Source organism: Chaetura pelagica, unplaced genomic scaffold (assembly GCF_000747805.2).
Source record: "Chaetura pelagica isolate M959 unplaced genomic scaffold, ChaPel_1.0 scaffold205, whole genome shotgun sequence".
Classification (NCBI taxonomy): Eukaryota; Metazoa; Chordata; class Aves; order Apodiformes; family Apodidae; genus Chaetura; species Chaetura pelagica.
The window spans coordinates 1163509-1180600 of NW_009953318.1; the positions used below are offsets into that span (position 1 = coordinate 1163509).

The following is a 17092-nucleotide window of genomic DNA, read 5'->3' on the forward strand; positions in this document are numbered from 1 at the left end:
CTGCTCCAGATGGGAGAAGCAGGCAGTATTCTGCAGTTGTAGCTCATCATTTTTCTGGCCACATGGCCTTTTTTTTTTTGACTGGCACTACAGGTCAGATGCCCAGGATTCCACTACTCACTTGCAACTGCACCAGGGTATCACACCAGACTAGCCAGTAGCAACATGTATGAAACGTAATCCATGTATGTAGTGCTGGAATTCTGAATTTGGCTTTTTCTGACTATTGCAAGACACCTTTGCTATATAGCTTCTGTCTAATGATACCAAGAATTGCTTTAGGCATTTTTCTAAAAGGAGAAGACAATTTTTTCACAAATATATTGGTGATAAAACAGCTCTGAAAAAGTTCAAGCAGCCCTATTCTATACCTAGAATGGAAAACAAATTAGACCTTTGACTAGAGGATTCAGTATCATGCAAAACATTCCAAAATGACATTTTTTGGGTTGTTTTTCTTCTCAAGTTTTGCAGAATAGTATCCTGATAAAACTATAAAGTAATATATTCAACATCAAGCCTATTAAATTACTTTCTAAACTGTAGATTTCACTGTCTAGGATGCAAAAAGAGAAATACGTTAGGTCGTTATATATATGAGATTTAAGCTGGACAATCTTTCATGAGCACTTCTTATCTGAGAAGATAACAGTATAAATTACCAAGGCCTTTTGGTCAGTTATCAGGTTGGGCTCCTTTTTGTGCTTTGAAAACCTTGTGCTCAAGTTATTCAGATAAATATCTACATTAAATATAGTTTCCTTATAGAGGAAAATATTTTGGCTTCCATAATCCATGATGCTTCATGTTTTCTACAAAATATTCAGTATATCCGTATTTAATATGCCTTACTGCATAATCTGTTGTACCCACTGGGCCTGTCCAGCAGTGAAAAAAAACACCAGCACCTTCCACACATAATAAAGGCAAAGCTGAAGGGAGGCACAATACAGAGGTGATCATCCATGCTGACAGATTAGCAAATAGTTAGTTTGCTAACAACATACAGGGCCAGAGGCAAAGGAACTTCTCATCTGTTCATTGTCTGTACTGTGCTGGCCTATTTTTGGCAATATCTATTCCACTCCAGTTTGGGTGGGGTTTTTTTTGCCAGTGTTAGCTATAGGCTTGTCTGTAACTACTCAGAAAAAGTCTTTGAGTTCAAACTCCAGTCAGTTAGTTCATAAAACATGTAGATGTGGTGTTCAGGGACATGGCTTGGCACCAGATGCTAGAGTTAGGTTAATGGTTGGATTTGATGATCTTAAAGGTCTTTTCCAACCAAAATGACTCTATGATTCTATAAAGATAAGTTATTCTAGTCATTGTGTAGTCATCGTTACTATATTTTTAAGTACATTTTCCTTATTTGTAAACTATTTCTTCCATAAAATGACACAGAAATAATAATAAAATCATATTACAACTTTGATTTTATTATTAGTAGTTTACTATCAAGGACTTAAAAATTCTTGCTGTGTTGAAACAGAGCGGGCTAGGGGTAGGTAGGATATACACTGCCCGTCAAGAGGGAACTCTGCTGGCTACCACTGAGTATCAGCAGGCAACAAGAAAAAAAAAATACCAGACCTCAATTGAGCAGTTAAAAATGCTGTGTTTAGATTTTCATGGAAATCAGCATCTGTTGCTGTGGTTCATAAAAACAGCAGCTGATTTTGAGAAATGTGTTCAAAGCATGTTTGTTGAGACTTCACTATTATCATTAAAAAACAATTGGTAAAGATGAACTGATTTGTAAAGTCAGGATCAAATGTCACTGCACTACCTTCCTCATCATCTCACAAGATCTTTCATTTTTGACTTGTAACAATTGTTCTATATTATCTTTGTTAAAAAACAGCTTTGCTAATATGAATCTTGCAATGGCTCACATCTGTTATAAAATGGAGCTCCAAATCAAATTAATTCAAAGCAGGATTTTCTATTAGAAATTCAATCATAGGACAGCTGAGTAGGCTTTGAAATTCATTTGAATTTGTTCCCACTTCTCCTGAAGAGCAAGGAAAAATTGTTCCTGCTTCTCCTTTCCTGCTCCTATATTTAGAACTAGAATGACAAAGACCTGATCTGGCAGTCTGTGCCCCATTTAAATTAAGGAATATCAGGCTTAGAAGTACTTACTAGAAGGAATTGAATGGGTATGTTATATATATATATATATATTTATATACACACACACACACATTCCTTTTTTTCTCTTTAATTTAAATTTCAAGAATCTCAGTTACCAGTTTTTCAACTGTGCTAGACAAGCAAAAATTTGTGCTATTTTAAAAACATGAAATCTTACCGATGACAGGATAAGATCAGAGATAGAAGTTTTCAAAATTGACTGTTTATGCAATGCAAGCATCTTAAAAAGTGTGTGCAGGCTGTGTCAAAGCTACTGAAGTGTACTCAAAAATCGGGGACCGTAATTCCAAATGCAGACCGGTTTCTAAAATCTGGTCATGTCATCTGCAGGTGAAAAAAAAAATAATCTTAAACCTGTGACTGGTAACAAGCTGCTGATTATTTTGTGTATGTTTGTGTGGGGCACATCATGCAGTTTTGATCTTGGTCACAAGCCTGCTGCTTGATAGGTGCAACTGGTGCAGCCTGGCTGTAAGGTTTGGTGAGACCTGGGCTAAACACGTGGCATGTGTGGAGTTGATGGAGTTTAATGTGGACACAACCACCATCCTTCAGCTGGTAACGGGACGTGGGGCAGAGCTGGCCATGAGGATGGCCCTCACTTCTGCTGCTGCACAGAGGCTATCTGGGGAAATGGGAAAAACCCAGCAAGGCTGGGGTTCTGGAAAGATGAGGTGGTGCCAGAAGGCATCCTTGCCCAAGACAGTTAACTGCCAGCAGCAGTTCAGCATGAACTAGCCCAACTTTCTGCCCCAGCTGGCCAGGCCAGCAGCCCCCTCCCTGCTGCAGAGGGAGCCACAGCACAGTAGTTGGAGTGCTGGGGACAGGGACCACTGGGGGATAAGCAAGTAGGCTAAAGCTCTAATCTCAGTTTTTAATTTATTTCTAGTATCCAGATTAACTAGACACTCTTGTTTACATGTGACACATAAGGCTGTGCTGCTTAATTGCTGAGGGGATTGATTTTTGTGTGCTTTCTGTTGTAATGTGGATTATAGGGAAAATATGCAAGGTACAGTGCTGTGCCTTCTCCCTCTGCTACCCTGAGCCACCTTCAGATACTGTGCGGCAAGGTCTTTACTGTATGTTGGGTGCCTTTTATAGCAATAAAGATAGTATGTACTATTAATAATACTGGATTTCAAGGTCTAATACCAGGAACAGTGTTCTGTTACATGTTGCCTAATAAATATATGACTATCACTTGAAATGGTAACTATTAAAAGTCATCTCTAGTCTAAGGTCTAGCACTTAAAAAAATTCATTTCACATTTGATAACATTAGTAAACCATAATGGAGACCTGGTTAAGCAAGTCAAAATGAATTAGTAAGCATTATTTGGTTTGTTAAAAAGTTGTCTCTGATAACAACTTGTTGCAATTTAATTAGTCTGCTTACTTTATCCTTCTGCATGTAAAAACGGTAATGTCTTTCAGTAGAAATTAAAATAGTCTCAGTAGTGTTTTTAAAACAACCCACATAATCTCTTTCTGCTTGGTATTTAATAAACTTCCACAGTTCACTTTAACAAATTATCCTGGAAGAGCAACACTGGGTGAGACTCCAGCTGTCCTGTTTTAAAATAAAAATCCTTATAATCGGCATAAACTTAAATGCCTTTCTATTTGCCATGTCAGGACCAAGCTACTGTTCAGAAAGCCTCTCTGCACAGGGAAAACAGTTCAGTGTTTGAATGATATCCTGACTTAAGGCTAAAATCTCAATTATTTATATGCTGTAGCAAAAAGAATCATTCTTGTTTTTTGCTGCCAAATCCATCACTGATGGGCCTGACCTGACAAAAACTATCTTGAGAGCAGCGAACTCTGCTTGCTTCTTGCTGGCTGATTTCTGAAGCTGCATACACATTTTTTAAAAAATACACTACAAATCTGGTATTTATCTCCTGTACATCACCAGACTTTTTCCTCATCTCAGTCTTTACAGTGATCTTTCAAACTTTGCAAAGATCTTAAGAAGATGAACCTGTTGCCATCTTTCTGAAGGAATGAGAACAGCCCTCTCAGGCATCCTCCTCATCTATGGTATCAGCCATTCTCTTTACTGGGTATTCCACCCTTTTGGCATTTTCCTTCCCAACAGATGTAAGGTTGTAATGGAAGTCACTCCAAATCTCCTCCTTTTTTGTGAAACAGTTTTGAATAAATGGACACTATTCTTGTTATTGGTAGCACTTTGGTAAACAAGTAGGATCGAGTGTATCATACAGTTTCATTGATTTTCATTGGGCTATAGCTTATTTCTTCAGAAAATCTGGAAGAATTAGAATTGTATTTTTTTTTACTCCAAATAACTTTAAAATTTCCCTAAATATAGGCAGGCGAGCTTCTCAGCAATCCAAATTCTTACAGTAGATGTTAATTTGATTTAGTTTTATTTAAAAAATGTAAAATATTTCCATCCTTAAGCACAGTAAATTCAGACAGGAAATTGCCTTGGCAGAGAGCAATGAAAATGGCATGTCACAAATGAAAATCACTGCTCACATCAAACTCTTTCAACTATGTTCATGTCAGGAGGGAATGCCCCAAACAGCTGAAAAATTATATAAAGGCTTTAACAAGTGCTTGTGTGACTTGCAGAACACACTAAATTCAGACTGGAAACTTCAACGTTTATCTCCAGATCTAAATTCCTACTGTGGCTATATCATGGGCTAAAAAATCCAAGTTTGGCATTCCAAAGTTTCTTAAGTTGTTCTAAATTAGATGTCTACCAGCATAAGACAAAGATTTGTTACACTGCAGGGTTTGTGAATATGAGACTGTACCTGCGCTTGCGGGCGAGCCTCTCTGCAACCCTCATGTGGTACCTTCTGCGTGGCCTGTGCCTGGGAGACGGGACATTTGTCTACTGCCAGTTCTGTCAGGTCAGTAACTTGTCCCTTGAGAAGCTTCAAGAGTGCAGAATATGAATAGAGGAACAGGTCCCCTTCTGACCAGCTCAAATCTTTCTGTCCCTGTAGACTTCAGCATATGGAAAAGTCTCCTGGGGGGAAATCTGTGTTCCTATCTAGATGAGATCAAATGGGGAGTAAGGAAATAGTGGCATCATAGCAAAGAAGAGAGATCACACTAACCTGCTCTTTGGAGTCATCTGTTAACTCATCCCACAGATGTAGGGCTAGTGTGGTATGTAGTAACTCCATGACTACTTTTGGCACCAGCGTTGCCAAAACTGTTGCAATCATATCTCCCTGCAGTATTCAATAATAAGCTATTTTGCAAACATAATTCTAAAACTAAGACCCTAGATGTGTTGACTTGAATTCTCTTTTGTCTTCCTCCTAGAAAAGATGATGAAATGCATGAAAAACTAGCCCAACTACATTGGTCATGCTTTCCAGTAGGGAACCTCTATTTCTCTTTTGGGATATGCCAACACATTTCTGAAGTTAAGAAATAATCTAATATCTGGGTCTATTAATACCAGATTCTTGCAGACAGGGTGATAAAATGAAGCTGATATATCAGTTTGTTGGTTTTGGTTTTTTCTTTTCCCTAAGTCTCTAACTTTATGCTTTATGTATAATCTTGTAAATACCAGAGGAAATATGCACAAAATTCTGGGTTAACCCTAACATCCCACATAGCTTCTGCAGGTGCCAAGCTGATTGGACCTGCCCCTGAACTACAGCCTCAGTGGCAACAGTGACTGGTTGTAGCTACACACCCTGCTCACATTTTAAAGTCTTCTATCTATGTGCAGACATACTCAGTAATTCTAACCATCAACTAGTTGTTCTTTCCACTACATCAATATTATGCTAAAATAAGCATCTTCTTATATTGATATTTTAAGTCAAGATTTGCCCATTTTCTGTAGTTTCTCTCCATTAACATCAGCAAAGGTTTATCAAGGAGCTGACTTAGGTCAAAGCTGATTGCTTTATAAAAACCCAATGCATTTTTATATTTGGGAGCCAATACAAAACCCCCAAACTAAACACCTTCTGCAAACAGCACTATTTACTCAAAATATGCACAATACTTCCTATCACTGTAATGGGTTGAACTTCTACAAACTTTTGTGCTTAGCTGATTAAATGGAAAGCTTTTCTCATGGCAAGGTAAAAAATTTGCTTCTATCAGCACAGACAGAATCAAACCCTCAGTCTCTTACCTAATGACAACAAGCATTACATTGTCATTGATTTACTTATTTTCTTAACTACCTTGGAGATGAACAGGTTTCTTTCATTCTCTTTTCTAAAAGAGTTACAATATTGTGCTAGGCATGGGTAAACCTAGGCTATTACTACTATATTTTTATAATATCTTCTGTACTTTTGCTAGCAGACAATTGGGATATTTGATTTTAATCCAGCAAATTATTAGGAATAATTTATTAATGAATTATCCCACTAACTTCAGAGAAGCTACTTGATTTTTCTTACTAGGATTTTACGTACATTTATTCATCTTTATGGAATCACAGGGTTCTTTTTCAGAAAGATAGCTTAGGCTGAAAATGTCAAACCATTCATCTCACTGTGGACAATCTGCACCTTGTTTATGGGGAATGTTACTTGGTGCTTCCTAGGAGCTGTTGAATGTAAGCTCTAGTATTCTGTTACAAATTTACCATTGCAGCTGCAATGAGAGAGATAAGACTTCTAGAAACAGAGAATTTCCAAATTATAAGTAATTAAAAAAAATAATTTAAAAGTCTCAGTAGAAATATCCTTTTTAGATATATTTTGAGGCTTGTATTATTCATAAAATGATTACAACACATCAAGGAATAAAAACTTGCTTTTACTGTATGCTTTTAAGAATGTAAAACAGGTCCAGTTGAGTGTACCATAGAAAATTATTCACATTTTCCATCACAAACTGTAGATGAAACCACATGACTTAAATGCTGTGTACCTCATATTCATGGGACAGGATTTTTAAAACTGTCTGTGATGTATAAAACAGGCTAAAGTCTGCAGATTAAAATCTGCAACCTCACAGCAGATTTTCTGAGTATCATACCCCTGGAAAAGTTTGTAGAAATTATTATTATTATTGTTATTATTATTATTACTTCCTTGTGCTGCTGTAATGACTAAAGGGACACATGAGATTCACTCTGCCTCATCTGTCACAACTCAAAACACAGACCAGGTGCATCACGTCATCTCTGCTGATACTTAGAAAAGGCTGGCAAAAATTTTTGGGAATATTCTCTCCAACCTGTACATTTATTCCCTTCGAATCCACTTTCCTCGGAGCAGCCAAGTGCATAAGCATTTCTGGCACCGATGGAAATAATCATCTGCAGTATCACTTTTTCTCGCACATGGGAAGTACATTTACTCTCTAATGGGGAACTGAAACAAGAATTGTCACCATTCTGAATGGCAGCAACACAGAACAAATAGGAAACACTTCAAGGGAAATATTTACAAAAATAGCATACACAGAAGACATCAGCAGCTTTTATATTACGAGTGCTTGAACGTAACCTATTTCTTACCAACATTCATGAGCCAGAAGGGAGTAAAAAATCGTTGGATTAGGAAAACACTTGTTAAGAATCAGCTCCACTTACTACAGGTAATGGTAACTACAATTATGAATCGTGTATGTATTTTATATGCAGAATCTATGTCTGTTAACATAGCTGACAAAAACTATTAGAGAAAATTTTCACAAAAATTAATGACTGAAACAATATTAACTCACCTGGAAGTCTAAAATACACAGTAATGTCTGCATCCACTTGTTATTTCAGCATCACTTACTATCCCACTCACCTACTGTATAGCAATGTTGTTGCAGGGTCTTTCAGGTTAGAAACTGGGTGCTTCACATGTCCCAGTTCAATGCTGTTGCTGAAGATAGCTGATAAAAAGAAATTCTGAATTTAAGAAGAAAAAAAAAACCAAAAAACAAACCCAAAAATCTTGATGCCTTTTGTCAAATAAAGAATTCCCATTTACAGAGATGCAGTACAGGAATAGGACTGTACCACAACTGCCATTTTTCTATTGTTTTCCCATAGATCTCTCAATAAAAAAAAAAAAAAAGGCCCATATAATGGGCTTAATTTTCAGTACCATTTATTTTCAAAATATGCTTTCTCACAGTTGTGTCATGCCAGTGAAGATGACCACAACTGAACCCCATCTGTATATACAGCTCTGTTTACTGTACGTAAGCATTACACAACACGGCAAATGTCTGCACAAAGAAAAAGTCACGCTGCTTGTGTTTGGAACCAGGACAGGATCAAGTATGATATTCTACAGTAAAGGTGTTTAAATTCCAACACAGCACTCTATGTCCCACTTCTCAAGAAGTGAAAGTGAAGTGTTTGGGTTTTGGCAGTATGACTCACCGGTTTCTGAAATCACAGACTTTAATGGAAACATAAAGTTGATACACAAAACAAGATCTGAAAACAGCTCGATTGGATTGTAAGTGACAGGAGCAAGCTTTGGTAGAACTGGATTATTCAGAATAACCATCACAACGCTAACAATGAATCACTCGGGATTTACATCCCAACATCTGTAGCAAAGGAAAAGTTACCTTTAACCCTATTAGATTACAAATAAAGACAAACTCAGTCCTGATCATTTACTCTTGCACATAGAACACATGACCCGCAGTCAGATCATTCTCCCAAATACCAAGTGGTGTAAGCACAACTTATACTTCACCTGAACAAATTCCAATGACATTTTCCTTGTATAGCTCATGAACAGTAGAGTTTTAGACCAATGTTTCTGTGCAAGTGTTGTTGACTCATGACTTCCAAGCTAATAAGTTTATTTTAAGCTATGTTGTGGCAGTGTCCTGTGCACGGCAGTGTACCCAATATGGAGCAGAGAGGAGGACTCCAACCCATTGAACATGACTGCAAACAAAATCTCTCTACTTGAATTCAATCTCAAATGCTGTACAGTCTATTCTGAACTCATCAGAGGAATTATGATTGTACAAGACTCTATGCTTTAATACTAGTAAGATGGAGGTGGTGGAAAGTAAATAGTGTTAGATGAATACCCTTGATTGCCATCAGTCTGTACAGCTTATCTTGTATCAAATTTATCTCCATTGTGCTAAAAGTAAGAGAAGTTGAGGCTAATTAAACTCTTTTCTCATTAAGACAATACATTTTACAAGACTTCAAATGTTGAATCTCAAGCCTCTATTGAGTTACTTCGTGTTTGCTTCCACACCAAGATAGAGGCTTTGTTAGTGCCAGCATCGTTGTAACACTTCTCATTGGATAGCAAGTTCAGTAAGTTGGGAGCCTATTTCCCCCCTCCCTTCCATATATTGTTTGTGCTTCCTGCTTAGACCAAGTGGTTGTATGCTAACAGCCACTATAAAAGTAGCAGTTCCAAGTACATTTTCCCATCCAAGAAAGCTGAAACACAGGATGGTTACTCTATGAAACAGTAAGAATGAAGCGCGAGGCCATTTGCAGTTAAGAGGCTGCCAAGTGGAACCATATGCAAAATGGCAATCTAGAAAGAAGTACAGGAACTACAACTCTTACCCAGCCTGATATGTTTTTGAAAGGGGAAACCACCGTGACTTCAGCATGAAAAAAACACTTCAGATACTACCAATAAAAGGGTTTGCCAATTTAAAGAGATAGGTTGTTGATTGTACAAAGAATGAGCCAATGGACTTCCCATTCTTTGTTCCCCTCAGGAATGCATTACCTTTCACAAAGAAAATTTTAGCTATCAAACTTGTCCATAAATTTTGCCGCTGAGTGTGAAACCATCCAGTTAGCATATACACTATCATTTGCATATCTTGAAAACACAGAGTTAGTGCCATCGAATCTTGTGAGTGGAACGGGGCTCTCCTCAGGCCAGTTCGGGTATGACATGCCTAAAAATGAAAACAGATAATTTTTTCTGCACTGAAGAACCATAACTTCATGTGCAGACAGTAAGGCCCTTGGCAAAACTCCCTTCAATATTTTAAGCCAGTCCACTGGATTTTGTCCCAAATCAATTAATATAAATGATGTTTCAAAATCCCTGAAGCACAAATTCAGTTGTAGGCAAAAACCCTGAAAAATAAAGTGCTTTCCTGATGAAAAAACTGTGGGCATGCAGGCATGCACCTGTGCATAATAAAAAGCTAATAATTTTTCTTCTGATGACGCTCCAACTTTCCGTAATTTTCTTTTTTAACAACTATGTAGTAATATATTGCTTTGCAAGAGGAAGTTCTTGCTGTACAGGAAGTGCTCCAAGAATTAATAAACCTATTTGGGACAGGATCCAAAGTCCATTCCTATGACTGAGAGTATTTCCATTTACTTAAATGGGTGCCTTTCCTTTGGCTTCAGTGAGGGCTTGGGGATATTCTTACACCCTCACCAGGGATCCCCTGCTTAGTTTTAGGAAAACCCAGCAGTACAACTGAGTGAAGCCCAACAAAGTCCTGAGCACTCTTGTGATTTAGCATTTAAATGTGTATTTTAGGCATGTAATTATTTGCATTGAGTCCCTGGAAATTGCTTCTGTGTTTAGGCACAAGTGATCATCAAAATGGAAGCAGAGTGCTTAGCACCATGTTGACCCAGCTGTACATGCAGAGAACCATACCAGGGTAAAGATTTTCAGAAACAGAAATCTTATTTTGTTGCTTATTAAGCATTCAGCATCTGCCATCAACCTTGGTGGCAACTTTTTCTGTTACTGCATTCTTTTAACAATCTAGGCACTAAATACCCCAAAGTGAACATGAGTTAGGGGAACCTACTGGAGAAAATGATAGCTAGGGTATAGATCAAAAATAGAACGAAAGCCATGTATTAATGGCAACTTTTAAAAGATCCAACTTTTCAAAAGTCATACTGCTTAAGAATGAAAAAACTATCTGTGGTGTTAGTAAATATCTAACAATATGTAGAATATTTAATCAGGAGACAAAATGTAGGAGTTTTGGCAAGAACCATTTTTACTGTCCATCTCACCATCACAATATGAAAGCATATGTTCTTTTTAAAAACACTTGCTACATCATTCAATCAAGGTTTAGTACTGACATTTTAATAATAAATCAAAGGACGTGAAAACATTTGAGTGTATTTCAAAATGCTCATTGTTAATTCAATTTTCAAATGACTTTACATGTTCATTTACTCTGTATATAATACTTATATACAGTATTTCTACCTTCTGTATATAATACTCTGGTTTCATTCTATGATACATTAAATAGACATTTCAGCTTATGGATTCAGAATGCATTAACACCAGCTGAAATTTAGAAATGCATCTTGACAAATGAAAAATCTTGCAGATGGGTCCTATCATTGAGCTATGGCAAAAGACGCTAAGAAAAAAAAGTCTATTGCTTAAATTAGAGGTGCAGAATCTAACATACTTTAAATGTTCCTATTCCCCCCCAACAGGATAGTTGAATTAGATACTCATTAGCATTTAATATTTCCCCTGAGAATACTTCCCTGACAGTTTTTGGTGTTTTTTTTTTTACTCTATGATATCTAGTAATTTTACTTATTTTCACATCCTTTTAAAAATTTTTATTTTAAACACAGCTGCAAAATGACTAAGGGCTGATCCTGATGCAAACTTTGACATTTACCAAAAGAAAAAACAAACAAACATAAAAACCCAAAAGAAGCTTCCAAGCAAACTTTGACTGGCTTCATTCAGACAAGAAACACTGTAATTGGGTTACAGAGTCTGAGAACAGTGCAGAAGAAATTTTTTTTTTTTTTTTTTTTGTGTTGCTAGAATCTAGTAAATGCATGTGAAATTCTACCATAGAGTTTGTTTTCAATCCATGTGGAAGGGAGGGCTCGAGGGAGGGGAGCATTATTACAGTCCACGAGTGGTGTCTCCTCTTCTGAAAGCCCATCATCATAAAGTAAGGAATCGGAAGGTGTGGAAGCTGCAAGATCTAAGTAGTCCTAAGAAGCGAACACAGAAGAAGCTGGGTTAAAACACATGGCAGTGCTGGTGGTTGGGTATAAAGGCTAAACAGGCATCTGTTCACAAGTAACCACAGAGCTCACTGCATTTGTCTTTTGATAGTACCACGTGAGTAGACTCCCCCTTTTTGCAACCATGGCATCGCTGGAAGGATCTGATTTGCCAGAGCACTAGACATGGGAGAGACATAACATTTCCCTTGCTTAATTCTGCACATCAGTAAGATAACCAAGAAGTTAATTAGTATAACTAGTAGATTTGAAAAGAAATAACTATGTGTTTATGCACAAATAAACATTTTCTAAATATAGGCAAGTTGGACTTATTTTTAGACCTGCCTGAGCATCAATTCTTTCAAAGAAAGCCTATATAGGATTATAACAGTTTTAAAGTAACTCAGAATGAGCTTTCATATCTCTGTTGCTATCATCATGTAACTAAATCAGATTCAAGGAAATGCTCCATTTTTCTACTTCTAGGCTTCCTTTGGTTATTTACTCAGGGGTGCAATTTAGGAGTAACTTTTCACAGTAATTTTATTTTATTTAAGGAAGCTAGACAGATTAAGTGTAACTCATCTACATTTAGGATTGACATCACCAAAGCCACTATATGAAGTAGTAGTGCTTCCAGAAAGCTGGTTGCATTTGGAGGAAACTAGATAATTAAATGCTTCAAAATTTTATGAAAAGTTACTTTTCTTTTATGTCTGCAAACATCTGCAAAATCAGACGATCACAAAAACTTTACAAAAGTCATGTTTTCCCATACTTACCCTACTCTTCACCATCATTTTCTCTAGTTCCTTGCTGATCTCAGCAAACGTTGGTCTTTTATCAGGTTCTTGCTTCCAACAGCGCAACATCAGGTTGTACCTGTGATCCACCACAAGGTGAAAAAAAAAAAAGTTGTTAGAAGTGGCTTATGCTTCTGCTCAAATGACATGTGGAACTGAAGTTGAACTGTGGCATGAAGGCTATCCACCAGGACAGCAATATTTTTGTGTTCTGTTAAACATTCCCTTACATCAACAAGTGACATTTGCAAGAATGAGCTTTTATTTTCATGAGTCTCTATGAGTTTAAAGGATGGTGCACTTGGCTGTCCTTTATGGACTGTAGTCTTAGGTTTCTTTGATCATATGCAGGCAACATGCCAAATTTCTAATTGATTTTGTTTGCATATGACTTTGAAGAAATGTGTATGTCATCAGTGATGTGCATCTCAACCTGGAAAACTCTGCTGTTGTATCTTAAAGTTGAATTTTATTCTTAAACTGTTTACATTCTGAAAAGGTTCTGTAAAAACTTGGAAGAAAAGTGAAGCCTAACCTAAGAATGTTTGCACAAACTAACATTGTTTTGATCACTACTATTATTATTCCGATTATTGTCTTTAACCACCTTTTATAGCATACACCTTGGGAACAAAAGGGAGCAGAATTATAGCTGAGTGAGTATCTGACAAAAATTGGCCAAGTTCTGGATGTGTAATTCTCCCACCTGTATCATTCATGTTATTTTTCTAGCTCAAGTCTTTTCAGGACTAAGTGACCTAGTCAAAAAGTAGTTGTGGAAATAGTTGGCTACAAGAACAACAGCAAGCTATTGAAAAGCATTGCATTTTTTGCCCTTCTCCATGACCCCTCTCTTACTTGTGTGGATAAAGCAGAGAATGCAATTAAGAAAAATGGTCCTTAAAGTGAACTCAAAGGCTGTCAGAAAAAATTCTGAGTAAAACAGAAGAAATCTAAACCAGTCAGAAAACAATTATGTGACCTGAATTAAAAAAAAATAATAAAATCAAACAAATCAAGACATGATCAGTGATAAAACATGTTTGAGGAATGAAGCCTAACGCCCTATTGAGATGAAAAGAATTTAAGTATTGAGTATTCGCTAGAGGATATTTACCAGCGACACTTGTAAACTTTTACCCTGCCCTAAATTCAGAAACTGTTGATGTTTTTTCCCTGTATATAGTATTAAAAATATTAATTAAAATGGTAAATTTATAGTTATACTCCATGTATTTTTATAGCATGTTAATTATACTGTATTTTCTCAGCCTGGATATGGCGAAAGCATCCTTCATATGGACGTCATACTGCTTATAGCCTGGTAACTTAAAGAAAAATCACAGCTAAGCATGATCAGATCTGCAGGCTAAACATAAAATCATGCTTTATCTTCAAATACTATGGAAGAACCATAGAGAGAAGGTATTTCATATTGAGAGTGTTTTAATAAATCAGCTAATGAAATATGAAATGTCTCCAAAAAGAAAAAAAACCTGCCACAGGCTCATCAAATCAAAGAAAGCTTGTCTTTTCTAGGGTATAGATTTCTAGGTCAAGGTATCCTTTCTCCAAGGTAATGCCAGGACTACAAATAGACGGTGACTGTGGATGGAACATCCATCTCATTGGAAGAAACGCAATGTAACTTTTTAAAAAATATTTTAGCTGCCACTGCATTTTATGAAATTCTCCTCCTCCCACCGCATTTAAAAGTTTTGAATACTCAAACTCATCTCATTCTTTGACAAGTGTGTTATTTGATATCCTACAAATATTTTGGATGCAGCAGTAAGCATTGTGTTGGCAATTCTTGCCCTGTACTTTATTGTTCACTAATTTCACTATGTTCTTTTAAGCCCTATATATTTTGATTATACCTCTGTGATTTACAGAATAGTATTTAGGTGGCATTTATTTAAACCTATTAAAAAAAAATATTTAAGAGATGTTTTATGAGTTTAAACAGATTGAGAACTACTTACATTTCTTCACTGCAGTTTTCTGGTCTCTCCATTCTATAGCCTGTTTTCAGGAGGTTAAAGAGTCTTTCAGGAGCAATACCTGGGTAGGGATTGCCTCCCAAAGTTACAATCTCCCATAGCAAAACTCCAAATGACCATCTGAAAAAGACAAAATTAATTTATATTTAGAGTGGTAGGTTTCAGGAGCACAGTGTGGCTTTCACTCAACAAATCTCTTACTAGTGTTTTGAGAACCCAACCAAATTCAAGAAATTGCTGAGCTAGAAGGGCCACGCAGATGCAAACAGGGCCACCCTTCTTCCCAAATACTGTTCATTAAAAAGATTTGCAACTGACAGCAGTGATAAGGCGAGCCCTTCCTTTGTCCATTGACAAAAGTCAATTGTATCCTGGGTAGTCCCCCCTTCTCCTGACATGAGAGAGAGAGAATCCTTGCCATGGTGACTCAGCCCAAAGGCTTGTTAGTCTTCTATACAGTGATCCTGGAGGTGCCTCTTTTTTTTCTCTTGGCTACAAAGGGAGTCTAACCTCCTCATTAGCCCCTACTACTTCAGAAATAATTGTCTGAAGTTACACCAGCTGCCTCAGCCAGTTGCCAAGGGACTGGTTTGCTGTCTTGAGTGAGAGGTGGTGTTTCTTTATAGGCACAATCCATTTATTTCAGTCATAAGCAGCACCTTCAATTTAACATGGTCTGTTGGGCTGTTTCAGTGATCAGGACTTAACTATTTTCTTCTCAGATGTGATGAAAAAAAGAGGAAAAAATTTATTCCAAAAATGCCAACTGCCTAAAATGTTGTTTAACATAGAGCAAAAGACAGAAGAAACTGTTTTATGAAAGGAACAGAAGAAATGGTGATGTTTTTGACCTACTTTATTGACAAGCTAGAACAAAAGGAGATTGCTCAATGGAATGGGAATATTTAGATAAGATTAAATTAGTCCATTTTTGGAAGGCAGGGCAGGAGAAGAGAAGCAAAAATGTTTTTTGTTCGTTAGTGGAAAGCTTTTTTGAGAAACAAAGACGCTGCAAATTACTCTGAATCTGCTCAACTGCCAAAATTTGGATGTTCAAAATGAAGGAAACCACCGAACACTGTTTCACCCAAAGGATGCATCATGGGATGCATCTGGAAGCAAAATTACATATAATTTATGAAAAATGTTAGCTTTTATGCTCTCATCACTGGGTAATTTCTGTGAAAAATCTATTTTTATTAAGATTTTAGGAAGTGTTACACACCTAATGCCAGAACAAACAGCAGAGTTTAATTCATTTGAAAATTCCATCTCAAAGTATTACTGCAAACCTCACCTCCTGTCTGACTACATTCCACCTGTGCTTATCACATTTTGAAGAACAGTGGTAACCCCAAAAGTCCAGCAATAAAGCTTTTAAAATGGGCAGAGCAGCTGAAGTGAATCTCATGCTGTTCTAAGTGGTAGGCTGCTATTTTTCTCCCCGACACCACTCACTGAATTAATTTTTAATCACTCTGGCATATTCTTGAAAGCTAATGAATATTTATAGCATTTTCATATACTTTATTAATATACCTTCTTGTACCCTTTTTGAAGCCAATTATGCACTGCCTTCAGGTTACAATTCTGTGCATGATTAATTCAAATAAACTTTGTAGCATGGCAGGTTTTGTTTTTAAAATCCACCTCTTCTGCTTAAGAAGAATTTTACAGAATATGGAAGAAGGGATGAGATTAATAATTTCTTAATTAGAAGTTGTTTAGTAAATGGGCATATTGGAATAGGATGCTGAAGTGCTTTCAAATCATTATACAGGTTAAGTACTATGGGAAGAGAAATGGAAGGTAAAAAAATTCGCATTGTGCTGTTTATTGCTGAACAAAAATGTGATCAGAAAAAGCCAGGGAAGATGTGAAGAGGGTGACAGTAGGCCAGCTTTCCACTGATGTCATTGACCTTTGAAGCAAAAAGGGATTTTGTATATGCTGGCAAGTGGTATTGCTATTAAGCACTGCTAACCACTAACTATATATGCTAACCACTAACTATATAGAGAGGCTTTAGAAGGAAGAGGTTGGAAAATAGAAACAGAGCATCAGAAAAAGAGCATATTGAAATGGTTGTTGAGTATAGTAATAAATATGTTTGCCTAAAATATAACTGCACCACTACAAACAATGAATAATATCCATAATGTTTTCAGTGACTGTAATTATCTAAAATAATTATC

The 17092-nt window shown here is 36.7% G+C and overlaps 1 protein-coding gene across 1 annotated transcript in view; it reads right to left on the minus strand.

Moving 5' to 3' along the window:
* Positions 1 to 11776: 11776 nt before the first annotated feature.
* RET (ret proto-oncogene) overlaps positions 11777 to 17092 on the minus strand; it is a 35319-nt gene continuing 30003 nt past the window's right edge. The window contains exons 17-19 of the mRNA XM_009998130.1: positions 14880 to 15017; positions 12874 to 12973; positions 11777 to 12076 (exon numbers count right to left, since the gene is read on the minus strand). Coding sequence (XP_009996432.1) covers positions 11897 to 12076; positions 12874 to 12973; positions 14880 to 15017 — 418 coding nt within the window. The 3' untranslated portion in view covers positions 11777 to 11896. The remainder of the gene's footprint in view (positions 12077 to 12873; positions 12974 to 14879; positions 15018 to 17092) is intronic.